At 42.7% G+C, this 18,051-nt stretch overlaps 2 protein-coding genes across 3 annotated transcripts; one reads left to right on the top strand and one right to left on the bottom strand.

The window, feature by feature from the left end:
- Nucleotides 1-523: 523 nt before the first annotated feature.
- On the top strand, nucleotides 524-8,328 carry ttc34 (tetratricopeptide repeat domain 34). The gene is made up of 8 exons (XM_035159734.2): nucleotides 524-593; nucleotides 2,288-4,045; nucleotides 4,312-4,534; nucleotides 5,077-5,269; nucleotides 5,568-5,734; nucleotides 6,097-6,370; nucleotides 6,494-6,708; nucleotides 7,455-8,328. The coding sequence occupies exons 2-8, from the start codon at nucleotides 2,331-2,333 to the stop codon at nucleotides 7,995-7,997; spliced, it is 3,330 nt and encodes a 1,109-aa protein (XP_035015625.2). The 5' UTR covers nucleotides 524-593; nucleotides 2,288-2,330; the 3' UTR covers nucleotides 7,998-8,328.
- alas2 (aminolevulinate, delta-, synthase 2) lies at nucleotides 8,269-17,706 on the bottom strand. Of its 2 annotated transcripts, none has more exons than XM_035159736.2 (10): nucleotides 17,552-17,706; nucleotides 15,375-15,695; nucleotides 15,154-15,249; nucleotides 14,829-15,051; nucleotides 14,014-14,198; nucleotides 13,443-13,622; nucleotides 12,444-12,608; nucleotides 10,674-10,942; nucleotides 9,221-9,383; nucleotides 8,269-8,922 (listed from the first exon to the last, which is right to left on the bottom strand). In XM_035159736.2, the coding sequence occupies exons 2-10, from the start codon at nucleotides 15,673-15,675 to the stop codon at nucleotides 8,759-8,761; spliced, it is 1,746 nt and encodes a 581-aa protein (XP_035015627.2). In that variant the 5' UTR covers nucleotides 15,676-15,695; nucleotides 17,552-17,706; the 3' UTR covers nucleotides 8,269-8,758. The 2 variants fall into 2 exon arrangements, with proteins under 2 accessions (XP_035015627.2, XP_035015626.2); XM_035159735.2 differs by having other exon boundaries at nucleotides 15,369-15,695; nucleotides 17,552-17,705.
- Between the last annotated feature and the right edge of the window lie 345 nt (nucleotides 17,707-18,051).

Genomic DNA, 18,051 nt, shown 5'->3' with positions numbered 1-18,051 from the left:
TACTATTACTACTTCTACCACTACTACTATTAATGATAATAGTAAATATAAATATAATAATAATAATATACATAATTGTACTGTATATAGAATTATGTATAGAATGTAATAGAATCGTGGAATCTTAAATGTAATCTAAATGTTTGACTCATTCAGCAGCTGAAAACATTTGAATATTATTTAAATCAAATACTGTTGCAGAAGTTCCCTTTCTTTCATATTCTGTGCAGTTAATAAGATGAATAATCATAATCATAATCATAATAATAATGATTATATGGATTAGAAAAGTTTATTTGGCACATTATGCCTCTGTGGGGAAAGTAATGGACGCAGTTCTGCTGCTATGTTGATGACCTTCATCTTTCTCAGCTTGAATAGAGGCACCAGCCGCCTTCAGCTCTATGCAAAGGAAATTGCGATGTTATCGATCTTTGAATGTGGTGTTAGAACGGAAATGTTTAAACCTCGTGATAGTAACTAAGGACCAGGGTTAGTGGTTGCCATTGACAACCGGACCCGCGCTGTCTCGACAACAACAGCTCGCGCGCACGGACTCCAGAGAAGCCGGAAGCCGGAGGGAGTTCCCTCATGTGAGGATAATTTCTCTTTTTGAATGTATTCACACATGTAACAGACTCAAACTAACAAAAAAAAACTCCTCTGTAGTATTTGTGGAAGACAGTGTTTGATGAGTGAGCGGACGGACACACACACCGCGTTGTCATGGCAACTTTGACCGACAGCTATATTGAATTACCGAAGCGGGGCCCAGCAGGTTTTCTGTTGTCGGGACCCTCAGAGAAGTGTTTGAAATGTCTGAATATGTCTGAAGTTTTGTTGGATCTGCAAAGGCCACATGAGCAGGTAGGTGAACTACGGGTCAAAACTCCTCCACACAGGCAGGAGGGGCTATAGACAAAATATTTGTTTAATTTCTACCAATTTCTATTTGCCATTTACAGTAGAGGCAGTAGTGTATGGTCAGTGTAGGAGTAGTGGCATATTTTTCCCCTTTAATAATCTCCTTAAATTTGTACATGCAATACAATAAATACATCACTATAAAATACAATATTTTTTTACTGTAAACCTATATTCCATATAGAGCATATATAGCACCAGTACTGCTGGGTACATCTGAACCTAGTTATTAGCAGGCAGGATGGATTGATGGATTGATGGATTAATTCCCTCCCTGTCTTCCGTGTCTTCATGTTATCCCACACCGTCTGCGTGATGCTGAGATCAGGGTCTGTGGGGGTCACATCATCTGTTGCACGACTCCTCTTCCTTCTTGTGGCTGAGGACTCTAGCTGTATATGTTTAGGGTCACTGTGCAGCAGGATACATTTGGGATTGATCAGACACCACCCTGCTGGTATACCATGATGGATTATGAACCTTAAACCTATATAAGCTTCTCTATATATACCATTTTAAAAATGAACAATTTCCCTTTTTTTTTTAAAGGTGAATATATCATTTAGATTGCTTTTGATTAGATTTCTTACAGTATGTCAACACTGATGGAGTTTGCTTTTTTATCACCATGGACTTTTTCCCCATGACCTGATGTCATTTCATGGTGGGAAAAGCACATGTGTAGTAAAATCAATGATCGCTGAACTTCATCAAGCTGCTTGAGTTTCAGGGTCCTGGTATTGTGTGTGTTGTCATACTGTCACGACTTACAGAGCCATTGTTAATATTATTTCAGTCCGGAGAGCCTTCAGTTGAAAAGGAAACAAAAGATATTGCCGTGTACCATAAGAGAACAAAGTGATGTGATATGAAGGAGAGTCCATTTGGCGCTTAAACCCCCTCGTGATGTCATCAAAGTTGAAAGGGGGTGGGGAGGCTGTGCACAATATATGAACCCCCCCCTCCCCTCCTCTAGACACGAGTATCGGTTGATGGGATCCAGAGGATGTTGACGATCTGAATGAGATGAGTGAACAGTGCAGACTAGAGATGATTAGGGAGGAGGACAGACAGCTGACAGCAAGAGAGGAGAGCAGATTCAATTTTTGGCATAACGACATGATTGGCTGATTGAGATCACGGTAGAAATCTGATTGGATCACTGTAAACACCCAACAGTCAGCTGATTAGAAGATGCAGGTGAGTGAGAGAGAATTGTGAGTGAATGGGACATAGAGATAGTCTCCTGTTCGATCTTATGCAAAGCTTCATCAGTAACACACAGTAAACATGTCAGCTGTGAGAAATTCATGTCTTGCTTTAAACATCATGGTTATACTAATGTTGTCTTCACTGTGACCAGGTGAAGAGAGAGAAGCAAATCGAGAGGAGCGTGCTGCCTGATTATGACGGCTCTTGTTCGACCCGGAGTCAACGGGTCAGAGCTATGTGCGGATGGAAACAAGTTCCTTGAAGCTGGAGAGCTGGGGAGGGCTACCTCTCTCTACATGTCTGCCTTCAGGACCCACGCTGCCTCCACCATGTCCCATGTGCGGAAACTGGAGGAGCCCTGTCTGGCTGGAGTGATCTCTACCCTGGAAAGTTGGCTTGATGGTCAAGGCGAAAAAAACCTGCCTGCCGAGGGTCTTAATAAAGGCTTGGCCGCGGTATTTCTGTCCACACTGTGCCCCAACAATCTGACTGCCACCATTTTCAAAATGGAGTCTCTCCTTCAGAGTGGCCAGCAAGGCTGCGAGGAAATCTTTGCTCGCTGCACTGCTCTGCTCGAAGGGAAGAGAAACCCTCACCCAGAAGGGCCGACTCAAATGCTGTTGGAGATAACTCGTGCTCTGGCCTGCTTGTTGGCAGAGCCTCACAGTATCAAGGGGATTAAGCTTTACCTTAAAGCTTACCAGAGAAACAAATCTGAAATTGTCATGCTGGTGAAATCCAGACAGGCTCAGCATCTATCAAAAATAGTCAAGGCCTTTACCATCCAAATACTGCAAATGCATCCTTCTCTGTTGTTTGACAGCGAGTTGGCCGTAACGTCAAAACAGGATGATAAGCTCAGTGCAGAGGCTTCTTCTGTAATCATTGAGTTTCTGTTGGCTATCTCACCTGTTAATAGAGAGGTGCAGGAACTTCAAGCAGCATATTTGTTTTTGACAGGCAGGTTTGGGGACAGTGCAGAAGTGTACTCTGCTCTCCTGAACCATGGTTATTGCCAGAAAATGTCAGCGAGTAGTGCAGACAAGCCGGTCCAGGACAGTCTGGAGAGGAGAGCTCGGCTCTTAACCAGTCGAGCAGCTGCCTGCTTCTCAGCAGGTGGACGGACTGCGGAGGCATGTGGGGATCTGGGGGAGGCATTTGAGATTCATCCGGCCACTGCCCGAACTTATTTCCAAAAGCTCTTCACAGATCACGGCACAGGGATGGCTGCTCGCAACCATCTCCGTCAGCAGGCAGAGAAGGGCCTGTGTGGTTACAGAGAGAGGGTCCTTGTACGTCCAGACCTGCGGTCCACCGAAGGAGTTGAACTCCTGGACCCTGCCATCACCCAGTTACGGACCCTGTGCCATTTACAGCCTGACGGGGGAGGCAGAGAGCTGCGGGTACGACTGGCCGACTGTCTTCTCCTCAGAGGGGAACACAAAGAGGCCCTCTCTATCTGTAGCCAGCTGGCAGCTGCCCAAGGTCAGCAGAGCTACCAAAACACAGTGCAGGTTCTTCGAGGGTATGCAAGACTGCTCTGCGATGACCATAAGGGGGCGCTAGAAGACTTCCAGGCTGTGATTGAACACAACGCCCCCCATCCTTCCAGCTGCGTGCGGGCACTCTGTGGCAGGGGGCTCCTGCGCATGATGGGTGGCTCAAACTATCTCACAGCTCTAGACTATGCGACGGCCAGCAGGCTTCAGCCTCAGGAAACAGCACTGACCGTTCGCTGCTTGGTGCCATGGAACTGTCGGGGGCTGCTGTTCACTGTTTTAGTGGAGCAGGGCCGAGTCATGCTGGAGGGGACTGGAGAGCACGAATCCAAGTCCAGATCCACTGAAGACTCCCAGCAGCCTCAGCAGGACGATAAGTGCCCTTCAAAGAGAGACAACCAAAGATCAGGGTATATGATGTTTGTGTTTTTGACTATAGGCCTTTTGGCATTCTCACAATTTCATTAACTGCCTCACTTGCTAATACACTGTCATGGCATACTGGGAACTTTAATATAATGGAGATATATCAGATTTCTTAGTAACACCAGTGCTTTCCCTACTATGACAAGTCAAAATCTCAAAATGTCTGTCCCAGTGTGCTCACATCCTATCTCAGTTAAACTACTGCATTTGCTTCATGCAGCACCTTCCCCCCCCCTCTTTTGTGCGTTAGGACTCCTGCTGGAGTCCAGTCCCTGGCAGCACTGCTGATGGAGCTCCAGCCAGGCGCTGATGGGCCTCAGATCCTGGCAGCTGATGCCTTGTACCAACTTGGCCGGGTGGAGGAAGCCTACCGGCTACTGCTCTCTGTCGGGCCCACCAGTCCTCGAGCACCCATTCTGGCTCGCCTCGCCCTGCTGCAACTGCACAGAGGCTTTCTTTATGACACCAATCAGGTTTGTATTGCAGGGCAGACTCCTAATCCTAACCCAGGGAATTTTTGCACATCTTGATAAACTACAGAAACATGATGAAGTGCAGAGCGGTCCAGCACACGGGAGAAACATCAGAGTTAGTCAAAGTCATCTGTGGTATCACTCATATGGTCAGCCTCAAATCAATTGATTCAGTTTCACTCTTTTCACTAATTAATTTAATGAATACATACATGAAATAATCCTTCCGGATCAATTAAATTCTGACGTATCCAAGCGATTTAAAGGTTTTGAATAGCTGGTGTTGTCACGTATTGTACTTCAATAATTCCTAAAATTTGAAAATGTAGTCGCTGGGCTGTTATAACTTTTGATATTTATTGTTATATTAAACTGTTTAGTCTCAATCTCAAACAATCAGCTGAACTGAACAACATTGTCAATTATGTACATTACTCTGAAGGAATGCAATAACATCAGCTAGCTTAATATCTTTATTCCTTAGTTTAACAGCTTTTCCTTGAAAGAGATAAAATTTTCATATCTGTCCATTTCTACCGCAGCTGCTGAAAAAGCTCATTCAGTGCGGTGACACGAGCTGCTTGCGCTCCCTGTTGGCGGTGGCACAACGGAAGGACCGTGCGTTGCTACAGGGACACTGCCACTCCGCCGCAAAACGCATCCTGGACAACGCGAGAGAGGAGGGTGCTGTCAGGGAGGCTGTGGCTTATCTGTCCATCGCCATCATGGCATCTGGTGATTACAATATGATTGATTAAATATGTATTATTCTAAATGGTCTGAATCCGATTGTTGACTTAATTAATTAGAAGGAGGTAATAATTGAATCTAGACCAGGGGAAAGGGGAGTTAAGCTTTGTGTCTTGATTTGGTTCAGTTCAGCAGAGGTTCGTGAAAACAAAGCAGACAGATTGGCTGTGCATTGTTAAACCAGCAAGACAACCTGTGTAGAAACCTCTTTGTATTTGGATATGTGCTTTTTCATGGATATAACAATATCTTACATACCAAAATACATTTATTGCTTCTTAAGGTGGTGAGGCAGCAGACTCCTTGCTGGAAAGAGCGAGGTGCTATGCCCTGCTGGGTCAACGAAAGACGGCCATCTTTGATTTCAGTGCCATTCTGAAGGAGCACCCGAAACACGTCCAGGCCCTCTGTGGAAGAGGCTTCACCTATCTCATGCTAAATCAACATAAGGTATTTTCAGCTGAAACACTTTGTAAATACTGCTTCATGTACCTGGCAGACTTTACTCTTACTTTTCTTTTCTTTCCCAGTCAACTTTACAGTAATAGGTAATGACTTGAAAAGTTGAATTTCAGTAGTCCCAATGTTTAGTTGTGTAAACTGCCAATATCGCAGCTATCATGATTAATGTGGGCCGGAAAAAAGTTAATGAATCAATTACGTTGGCAGAGACGCAAACACGCTTACACTACAGAGGGTTTGAGTAAATGGGGTTTACAGGATCTCAGGTGGCAGGATTCTGTTTTCTTCTGACAGATGTTGCTTTACACAAAATTGTCTGGTGCCGCTCTTGGCCTTTTCCTTTTCCACAGGAATGCACTCGTGATATCCTGGCAGCACTTCAGATAAACACTGACATAGTCACCAAAGACATCCTGTCACTCAAGGACAAGGCACAGAAGCTGGTCTGTGACTGGCTGCATCAGTTCTGTCGGACCAGTCTGTCAGACATCCTGGTAACTAATGCCGTCCCCTGCCACGAGGAGAAGCTCAGAGAGGCTTTTATAGTCAGCAGAGCTCTGATGAGGACTGACTGCAGAGAGCCCAGATGGCATCTCCTCTACGTGGACTTGCTCTTAGCCAAAGGTGAGATGGGAACTTAAAGTCACCGGAAATGGTGGGAGTTGAATATACAAAAAGAACTACCGAAGCTGGCACTCCTTGTTTACAGTAATCCTTACTCCTGCTGATGTGGTCCATCTGCCTCAGGTGAAGTTAAGGCTGCAGGCGCTCATCTGTGCCAGGTGTTCGGCCAGGAGCCAAGAGACGCAGCGGCCCAGGGCAGGGTGGGCGTGGTGGAGGCCTGGCAACAGAGCTACCGCAGCGCAGCTTGCAGGCTCAGCAAACTGACGGAGAAAGACCCGTCTGGTCTGGACTTCCTGCTGGCCCTGATCCCATTCAATCAGCGAAAGCACATCGCACAGGTAGGCCTCAGCGCTGGAGTCCTCGATGATCAGTTTTAAGAATGAGAATCAAAGGCAACAGGATTTGTTCTGAAATTATGAGAATCAAATTCAGCAAACTAGTTTTTATCATTTAGCTTCAGAGACATTTCATCACAGAGGATAAATGTACCCACATGTCCTCTTTTAGATTGACAGAGAGGAAGATAAATGACTGTTTCAAATAAATAGATAAACATATTAAATAAAAATAAAGCAGTTAGGATTATAATATGTTCAATTCAAGTCACTAAGACTGTAACATGAAACAAGCCTTCAGGATTTTTTGGGTTGTGGACAGTTTTGTATGTACTGTCCAGTATAGTATAGAGACAGAATTAATCAAGGACCCCCTTGAAAATGAGGTGATTTTTTTCCTGTTAGCAATTATGTGTGATGATGAAGAATTTCATGCTGTCTCATAGGTGGTGTTGTTTTTCAGTCTCATCACACTGACAGAGCTGAGCTGTCTGTAAAACCTCCTGATTTATTTTACTTTACATTGAAGTTTACATGTTCTTATTTACTTTATTAAAATAAAACTGCACAAAACAGCATTGACATGATGCGTATTTCATATGGTCAGCAAGTTCAGAGAAGATGGAAAATGATGCATAGTTTATGGAAACACCGTACAGCATAACAGTTTTATAACACCTTTTGCTTTAGTGTATTTATTGTGCATTTGTTGACAGCATATTATTTTTTCTGCATAAATATTAAAACAGGCAGCAGCACAGGAGGCCAGTGGTGTGTCATCAGGTGGCCAGTGGGATCAGGCCCTCACTCTTCTGACTGTAGCTGTGAAAGCAGTGGGCAACCACAGACTCCAGTATTTTCGCCAGCGGGCCGCCTGCCTCGCTCAGCTGGGCTTGAATGAGCGAGCGATAGCTGACCTTGACATCGTTATCCAAAAACATGGTGGGTCCAACTCCAGCCGCTCAGATGACCAAGTCTGGGCGGAGGACCTGTGTCGGCGGGGGCGCTGCCTGGTGCTCTGTTCCAGAGAAGGAGCGGCCCTGAAGGATTTCACTCAGGCCCTGGAGCTCCACAGGGACCAGGCCATCCACTGTGTGGAGGCTGGTCTGGGGAGGCTGCGTCTGGCGGAGTGCTTCCTGCGGGGGGCGCTGCAGCACTATGGCGAGCAGCAACTCAGCAAAGCCTGGACATTGATTGAATGTGGCCTTGCTATGGACAGTGAGAACCCAGAGCTCCGCAGACTGAGGGCAAAGGTCAAACGGGAAGTGGCCAGCCCCTGCAACGTCAACTAGCGTTGATAGTCAGGGAATCAGACAGGACACAGCAGCTCCAGCTGAGTTTATAAAATGAAGCCATGTCAGTGCCTGAACCCGATGTCGTATTGTGGAGAAACCGTCAAACTGATGAGAAATCTTATGTGTTATAGGACATTTGCTGGTTCTTTAACGACAGTGTTTTAATTAATATAATGTACTCCAAGAATGAAATGCAGTTGTATTATTCAATATCTTTATAATCATAGCATGACAGAACATTGAATAAGATAGGAAACTGTGAATCATGGATTTTATAGATTTTTTTTATTATCCCTTATTAAATGAACCACTGAACTTTGTTAATTCATACATTTGATCATTGTAACATCACTAATTGAATGCTTGTGTAAATGGAAACAATACATGACGGTCGTGATGATATTATGGCATCAAGAGAGTCACACAACATGAAATAGATAGCCGGTTTTGTCTCAAACCATCACACTCTGATAAATGATTTAAGAAAGTGCCTGACGTGCAGGGTTTATCTAAAATCGCAGGAGGCACAATTTTCTTTAATAATATTTAAGCATAATTTGAGTGTATATGAAAACAGGAAAACAGGAATAAATACTGGAATTTAGTTCGTACCGCTGACGTTAAAGAACGATTTAAAACAAATACATTCCATCCATTACTACTCCTTTCAGTGCACCTGAAGCAGACTTTATAATTTGGAATATAGCTTTAAATTTATATATAAACGGTGTCACATGTGTGGAGAAAGTACTCTGGTGTTACACAGACACAGTAATGTATTGTGGTTCCATGTTTCCGAAGTAGGATTTTTCCCACTCGCTCATGAGGTCAAAATGCAGCGGGCGGTCACAGAAGTTGCAGGAAGCCGTGGCCGGGCTGTTGAGCCGGAGCCCCACCTCCTGCCAAACCTCCACCAGGGAATCTGTGAGTGGAACACACACACACACATTAATATGAATCGGGAAACAAATAACAAAATGTATATCACAGTTGTGCAAATTACAGCTCTGGCTCTTTCACCTACAGCTCTGGCTCTTTCACCTACAACACACTAAGATTATGATAAGACAACAACTTGAGCATATTGTCATTTTTATTGCATTTGCCGTATTTGGTAATGGGTGGATGCACTAAGTATAAACATAAATCATACAGTCCCCAGTTCACTTGATTTGACATTCATTACAACAACTTATATGAGTCAGGATCCCCACACTCACCCACAAAGTACTCCATCATGGCGGGGTCGTGATGAGGAGACGGAGCTAGGCGCAGCAGCTCCTCGCCCCGAGCCACTGTGGGGTAGTTAATGGCCTGGACATAGATGTTGTGTCTCTCCAGCAGGATGTCGCACACCTTGGTGTTGAGCTCAGCGTTGCCCACCTAGGATACACAACAATGATACATGACATTAACCTTTAAGAAGATGCTTTTTATCTGCACAATCAGGATACACACATAGATAATAAAAGTCAGTACTGGGATATATACTACATGAGTTTAATTTTAGACTCAGATATTTGGTTATCACTGGATATTAAAGTGATGCATTTTAAACAATGAAGTACATTTACGCATAACCATCAAAATGAAGCAATACAAAATTTAAATAAATAAATTGGTAGTATCACAAATTAACTAACTTAATGATGTATATATTTTTTTCTAAAATGTATAAGATGAGTTCTAATTAAAAACTGTTCGAGTGGTGCACTTCAAATCCATATGTTCTGTGCTGAAAAAATGTGTTAGACCCTTTTCACACAAACCTTTTTGATTTGTCACATAGGAAAAGTGCAGGTCTTACTCATATCATTGATGGTGGCTTTGTATTTTTAGTGACAGTGAGTCAGCAGCAACAAAACCAGGACACTAAAAATGCAGCAGCTTAATGAAAGTCAATCATGTTTAATAACCTCCACCAAGGAGGTTATGTTTTCACCTTGATGTTAGCAAGATTACGCAAAATCTACTGGACAGATTTCCACGAAACTTGATCAAGGCTGTGATATGGGTCATGGACGAACCTATTCAATTTAGGTGCGGATCCAGGATTTTTGTCACTTTCTTTAGCACTGCATTATAAGGTGTTTTTCCTCATTTTCGTTGATTTCTCCGAGAATCTCGATGAAAACATTGGACATGTTTAGGGAACTGATATTTATGAGTGTGTGTACTTTGGTGCAGATCCAAAATCTGGATCAAGGGAATTTAGATGTGATTTCATAAGGGAACTGTTGGGCCTTGGTGGTTTGGTTATTTCCACCTGCGCCTTTCCTACTGTAACATGTGAAAAGTGGAAAAGGCCCAAACAACAAAGCAGCCACTTGTATATATAAAATGTTATGTTACCATAGATGTATTATACATCATAATCTTGAGGGTAGAGGTGTTTTGCATATATACAGAATATGAGAATAATATTATCATTGCCAGTTGATTATTAATGATATAACTAATTGTTATGTTTGTTTTCAATTTTGAAGTAATTATCTTTGACAGTCACCAGATTAGTTAAAAACTTTTGCTTTGCCTGGAGAGAACTTGAAAAACTTGCCAAAGCTTAAAATGTTGCTTTAACCTTAAAGACGGCTTCTGTCAGGTCAGGGGGGGTAGTTCCCAGAGAGAGATGATACAGTAGTGAAGGCAGCAGCAGTGTTACGTTCCTCCTACCTTTATGGGGATGATGTGGCTGGGGCAGTTGACCACAGGCAGCCCGTTATCCAGGAGCAGCTGCCTCATGTGTTTGACGTTCCTCTGATGGGCTCTGCGGAGTCCCTGCCCCTCAGGGCTCTTCAGCACCTTCACAGACTCCAGAGCTCCAGCCAGGACCATCGGGGGCAGAGCAGTGGTGAAGATGAAGCCTGCTGCGAAGGAGCGCACTGTGTCCACTAGGGCGGCGCTGCTGGCGATGTAGCCCCCCACACAGCCAAATGCTTTTCCTGGAATACAAACAGACCACAGGGGGTGACAGGAGAGAATCAATGAGAAGTTAGGAAGAGCAAATCACTCAACATGTTTTAGTCATAGTTTCTTTTTTTGGGATTAATTTCTTAGATTTCAGAGAGGACACATTTTACAGCTAATGTTACTTAATAATTTACTTTTAAATATAATGTATTGTTGTAGATTAAACTACCCAATAATACATACTGTGCCATATCACTTGTTATGACATAATACATGTAGTCAACCAATACAATAACATGACAATTGGCAAATCTGCATGAGTAGTTTTATCTTAAATATACATATGCACTGTAGGCTATATCATTAATATAATTTTGAACACAGGACTTTTAGTTGTGACTAAACTAAACTTTTGTATTGATGTTATGCTACTTTTAGGAGTGTAGAATTAGTTTATTTATTTGATAGGGACAGGTGTAAGTGAGCCAGAGTTGAGTTAGCTGTATAAGCTTATTTTCATACATTGTCCCTGTAGCCAGTTCTTACAAGGCAACCCAAAATAAAATAAAATTGCATTTGTTGTATAAATGATAAACAAACATCTATGAAAAATGCATGTGTGTTATGCAGATCGTCCAAACTAGCTGTCCAACAAACCCTTGATTAAAACACCACGGCCAATACAAATATAATACCAATGATGAAAAATAGGTATAATAAAGAAAAGAAAGAAGAACATTAGATACAAAATTGACAATACAATGCTTTGCTCAAATACTCATGTAAACTAAAATATTTTCTGTAATTAAAAAAAAGGACTTCAACACCACATGATTCTTTCTGGAGTATTTAAATGATTCGGCTGCTTACAGTCACTTTTTGAAGTCCCAAAGAAAAATTACTTGATGAATGATTAATAACTTGTTTTCACATCATGAAATAGCCAGAACATATCAAATCAAACATTGAATTCTATGTGTTGATAATATGCCACCGTCAATTTGTCATCGCCGTTTGGGCCTCTTGCTTTATTTATTGCCAGGAGTGAACACTTGCCCACATGCCTTGTTAAAGTCTTTTGGGGTCATACAGGATTAGTTGAAACGTGACGTGTGGTTGACAGGGATAAACCTTCCAGTCGTCATAAAGGGACTCGCAGCACGGACTCTGTGATGATGGTTTTTTATCAGTGTGGCCAGAGAGGGAGCAGAGCTGGCACCCAGCTGATAAAACCTCTGCTTCTTTGGATGAGAGCTCTCCTGCCCTCTATCTAACCAGCACGAGAGCGGCATCATGCTTGTTGAGTGCTAATGCTGCAGTATGAGGACATTGTGCGAGGTTGTGAATGGGAGCTTAGCCAAGAGGAGAGCCAATTAATCTCTGGCAGTTCGAAGCCGTTTGCCTTGCCCTTCTTGGTGTAGTGGTGAAAGGACATGGTGGTGGACGACTGATGTGATTGTTATCGGTGAGGGAGTGTGCCCTTTAATGTCTTTAATAAAACAAAACGGTGGGTTTTCTTCATCATGTACTCACCCAAGGTCCCAGACACAATGTCGATCTTGTGCATGACGTTGTCCCTCTCCCCCACTCCAGCTCCGTGGAGTCCGTAGAGGCCCACGGCGTGAACTTCATCAACAAACGTCACAGCTCCATAGCGGTGAGCAACATCGCACAGCTCCTCCAGAGGACATATGGCACCTGAGAGCCCCAGAGAAAGAAGTGGTATAATTAGAAGTGTCGAGTGAAGGTGAACAGATGGAGATTTGGGCTGCAAATGTCACCACGGTGTAAGGGCTACACACATATTTGTGTATTATAGCAAGATGAGGATGTTTTTCTCTATGAATCATTACTTTTTTCTATTAAAAGTCTCCTGGATATAGTCACAGCCATCCGCTCAGTCCACTTTTGCTTGTACGTTATGAAGCTGTCACTGGTGTGATATCAGATGGAGAGAAAAAGCTGAGAGTAACATTAGTTCCTCCCATGGGAGCCAGTGATGGAGGAGCAGATACTGCAAACTGAACAACTGTAGATCATAGAAACAGACGACCAACCCAAAGTTTTAGAACAGCCCAATTTAACTAACTATAATTTACAGTTTTCCTGCAGCAGTGGCATCTGTCTGTCTGTACAACGGCAGTGTTGGAATTTGTAACAATAAAAGTAATAATAATAATAATAATTATTATAATATTAGTTATGATTGTTATTAATACTATTACCATCATATAAATCCTTCAATGAGTCATTAAAAATATAATTAACAACTTTTTAGTTGACATTTCTTCTCATTAATGGTTGTGTGAAAAATGACCGTTTGTCAAATAACACTGATATTGCATGTTGTACTACAAATTGTCAACTTTTCTTTTTTGCAGGGTGTCAGTTTGACCTTAGTGATCGCACAGTTCACTTCTCATACACATAAAAAACTACTTAGATATATTCAATAGATTCATCCACTATAAACGGAACTAAATGTTCGATATATGTTAAATCTAAACAATCCTGACACATCATCGTTCTCACCGTCCATCGAGTGCACTGTCTCGAATGCCACTATTTTGGGAGTTTTGGGGTCTGAGCGCTGCAGCAGTTCCTCCAGGTGTCGGCTGTCGTTGTGGCGGAAGATGAAGCGCTTCGCTCCGCTGTTCCTGATGCCCTGAATCATCGATGCATGGTTCCCTGCATCTGAGTAGATCTCACAGCCTGCACGTCACAGAGAACACAACAAACCAATGGAGATAGAGCATCAAACCTGGGAGACACCTATAATGTATGAATCATGAGATGTATATATTTTTGGTCCAGAATGTGAGTCTCGAAATATAATTACAGCTCATCTAGAAATGTGACAGTGACTTGTCCTGGCTGTCATCGTCTGAAGTAGTACTTTACTTTAAAGTGTGTTTCTGTACAAATAATATTTCCTTCTGCACTGAAAATTGTATATTATGTTAATATTCCCTTTATTTATATTTTATTTTATTTCTTATTATGTTTTCTTGTCTACCTCATTCAGATTTTCTGCTGCTGTAACAAGTGAATTTCCCCCCAAGCTTTGGACCAATAAAGTCTAGCTTATCTCATCTATATTTACCTGGCAGCATTTTAGCTAAGGTGAAGAGGGTGGAGTCGTTTGCCACGAAGCAGGAGGAGAAGACCAGAGCTGCGTCCTTCTGGTGCAGCTGGGAGAGCTCCTTCTCCAGAGACACGTGGAATTTACTGGTGCCTGAGATGTTCCTGGTCCCACCGGCTCCTGCGCCGTGTATGTCCAGAGCGTCACTGCGAGGATCCAGAGCAAAATGAAAAATAAAACACCAGCCTCACAAAATCCAGGCCAAGAAAGGTGTCCTGAAATGTTCTTTCAACTTCACTCTAAAACATCAAAATAACCATTCAAGGTGCTTCACCTGGAACCCTACGAATAAAAACATCTCGTGTTCAGAAAGATAGTAAGAATAGACCGAACCCCACATGTACATCTGCCACTGAAATACAAACTGTGCAATGGCTGGATTCGACTTACTTACAGTAAGATACAAAATAAGGGGAATTAAAACTAACTTTACTAACGTGACATTTGACACCTTGAGTAGACCTGAGACGTGACAGAAGGAAACATTCAAGTCTCCAATTAAGGCCTGCTATAATCTTGGAAGAAAAATTGGACAATGACAGGCAGGTCCTAAAATATTAGCCCTGTGCATTAAAAGGCCTGATCTCTACTATATATATAAATACACTATTAACACAGCTTTGAAAGGAAATGCTGAGTCAGACTTACAAATGACTTGCAGCTTACTAATTAACTTTCTTTGGCAAGCCCTGGGATTTAACTTCCTAACCTCATCCCCACTGACTTGAGACTCGCTCTGGACTTCCCTCATAACACTTTCGCCTGTCTCATTGTACCTGATGCAGCTGAGGACCCGCGGGTGCCGACTCATTCCCAGGTAGTCGTTGCTGCACCAGACGGACACCTGGGAGCCCTCCCGCCCACAGATGGAGTAATTCTTTGCGAAAGGGAAGACCTCGGCGCTCCTGTTCACCGTCTTGAAGACCCTGTACGTGTGGTCCTTCCTCTTCTCGCCTATCTTCTCAATGAAGAAGCGGTCGTAGTCGTAGCTGGGGCCAACTGCAAGGTTGATGAGTTTGATTTTAAACATCGGATTAGGCAAATAAAAATGTTGCACAAGACATTGCTGCATTTTTGCCCTTTTTAAATGTAAAAACATACCCATGTTGTCTTTAAGGAGGTGGGTGATGGTGTTGGTTTGAAGCGATGTTGGGAGCATTGCATCTTTAAATCCCTTCAACAGAGACGTCATCCTACCTGTGAGGGAGCAGAGAAGGTCAGTTTCAAATGTTGATATTTTTAATCTTTGCTTCTTTTAAAGTTCAATTTCAGTCACTCGTGGTGTTGTGTATGTTCACTGCAGCATCACTACGTACCCCGACCTTCTTTGACGTCCTCCTGCACTTCCGGACTGGCTTCGACCATCCCAATCTGAGAGGACACAAAAGGGCAGCCCTTCGACACGGCCACAGCCACCTGAGTGGCCGTCTGAGTTGACATCATCCTTTGGTCCATCGTGGGAAGATGGTGGCTCTTTGACAGGGAGGCGGAGCTGCTCACGGTGATCTGGCGAGCGATGATGGGGCACTGATCAGCCAGAGACAGCAGGGAGCCTCCTGTCCTCCGCAAAGCCGTCTTAGGAACGGATTTCAAGAAGGGGCAGTGGTGGAGGAAGGCGGCCATGGTACTGCAGCTGTTTAACCCTGAGTCAAGACATTAAACATTGTTCAGCATCTGCAGTATATTTGTAAAACGTATGAATATTTAATTGGTGTAGTCATTGATTCAGACCTTAACATTATCAGCCACACTAACACAATTACATAGTCAGCTTATTACCACCTCAAAGGGATAGTTCACCCAAAAATGAATAACACTCATTATCTCCTCTCACCACTATGCCGATGGAGGGGTGGGTGAAGTGTTAAGAACATATTGAGGATTAAAGGACTTACATACATTCATCTCTTTTGTGTTCACAGTATCTCTACGAATTCGATCAAAAAGACGCAGCTGTTTCCAAACGTTGCCGCTCGAGTCCTCACAAACATCAAGAAAGTGGCTCATATCACTGCAGCTCTGAGATCACTGGCTCCCTGTATGTCCAAAAATTGCCTTCGAAATCCTGCTGTAGGTTTGTTTATAAAGCACTGAATTCTTCAGGGCCAAAATATATTTCTTATCTCCTGGTACGTTATGACCCAAGTCGACCCCTCAGGTCGTCTGGAACAGGTCTGATTTCTGTCCCCAGAGTCAAAACTGAACATGGAGAAGCAGCATCCAGTTTCTGTGCCTTTCATTAAATCAAATAATTACTCGTACTTTTTTATTTCTCTTTTTTAAAGATCTTTTATAATCTCTATGGAACTCTTTTTATTTATTTTTAAATGACTCTTAAAGTTGCTTTTAAAAATTGTCACAATGCCTTTCATATTTTATGTAATGCTCTTTGAATTTCCTTTCCGTTTTTGAAACGTACCATACAAATAAACCTGCCTTGCATTCAGGATGTGAAACAGTATTAAATGTTTATTTTTCCTCAAGAAATACTTTCCTCCGAAGAACAATCTCAGCGCAGGGGACCAAAATATAAAATTGCAGGAGTATGACTGAGCTTGACAAATTGTTTGATAAAACTAAAATCCAATCATACTTTTCATGGTTCAAATGTTTAAAAAAAAAGGCTGTAAATGTAGGAGGTGGTCCAGTTTAACTCCAGGGAGCAGCAGGTGCCTCCTCCAGGGTGCGGCGGGCTGCTGCTGCTTATCTTCACCCTGCAGGCCCTGACAGACGTCATCCACTGAAGCCCATCACTGCAGAACAGCTATCAAATATTCCTCTATAAAACACAGCAGGGATGCATCTGCTGCAATCCGCTTTACTATTGTTGCAACTGCTGTTTAAAAAACCTGTTTTGCTCCAGATTCGGAGGGGAAACAAAGGAATTCTGTCTGAAATAACAATCACTGACTGAATGAATGACGCCAAAATAAGACATGTGCTTCATCCAGACTTTAATTTGCTGATGAGCTCCTTCATGTGTAGTTGAGTTTAGAAGCAGAGGCCCGGCCGTATCATTTCCCTCCCATTATGCTGCAGTCAGCAGATAAGGCAATTCTTAGAATCTGTGGATTTCTCTTGTGGTCAGATGTTATCGTTAGACGCTAAACACCAAAGCTATAAACACAACAAGTAGGTCAAACTTTATTACAGCTTTTATCGTCAACATGTGACTAGGAATAGGCCCCTTATGAAAGCAAACACTACACATCCTTAAATTATCTATGGACTGTTATATACGCGTACATTTATTATTTAAACCTTTTGAATCCTTGCTCATTATTTACAAAAGGCAGAAAATGCACGATATGTTCTCCACCACATGAACAAATACAGAAATACCATAAAGAATAAATAACAACAGCTGATTCACATTTGTATGAATGCCACCACAACCTTTACTTACATTTGAAATAATGGCAATAAACATGATATTAACAACAGTAATGATAATAATAAATGAGTTATGATGAGGAGTGAAAACTGCGAGGAAGCTCACCTGTTGACCTGCACTGAGGACGAACTTTCAAACAGCAATAGGCAGATGGTCGGAGAGTGTCAACAGTTATTGGTCACTTAGTCCAAGTGCATTACGCGATCAGCTGGGCTCCCACCCCTCAAAGGTGTCATATGGGTTCACAGTGTGTGGGGCCACCCACAGAGTCGTGTGTATGTGTCTCTATGGGAGGTGCAGAGATGCTGATAAGCTTCCAATAAAGTTTTTTGACTCGCTCCGCCATTTTTCATGACTCAATGATCGACGTCTCATTTTGATGCCTGAGTTGTTAAATGCAGAAATGCTGCATTTTCCAAGAACAACTCCATAAAACTGCACAGTAATGTAGCTGTAGAGAGACACTGATGTTTGTTTTTCAACAGTCCTGCCTCTTCCTGTGACACGCAGGTATCATGTATGATGCCTACCGTTGTGTTGTTTTATTTTAATTTGAGATAATTTTTACCCAGGCACTTGATTGTCTTTTATGATTATTGCTGCTT

Source organism: Hippoglossus stenolepis, chromosome 6 (genome assembly GCF_022539355.2).
Source record: "Hippoglossus stenolepis isolate QCI-W04-F060 chromosome 6, HSTE1.2, whole genome shotgun sequence".
NCBI classification, from domain to species: domain Eukaryota; kingdom Metazoa; phylum Chordata; class Actinopteri; order Pleuronectiformes; family Pleuronectidae; genus Hippoglossus; species Hippoglossus stenolepis.
This window is presented reverse-complemented; position numbering and strand designations above follow the sequence as displayed.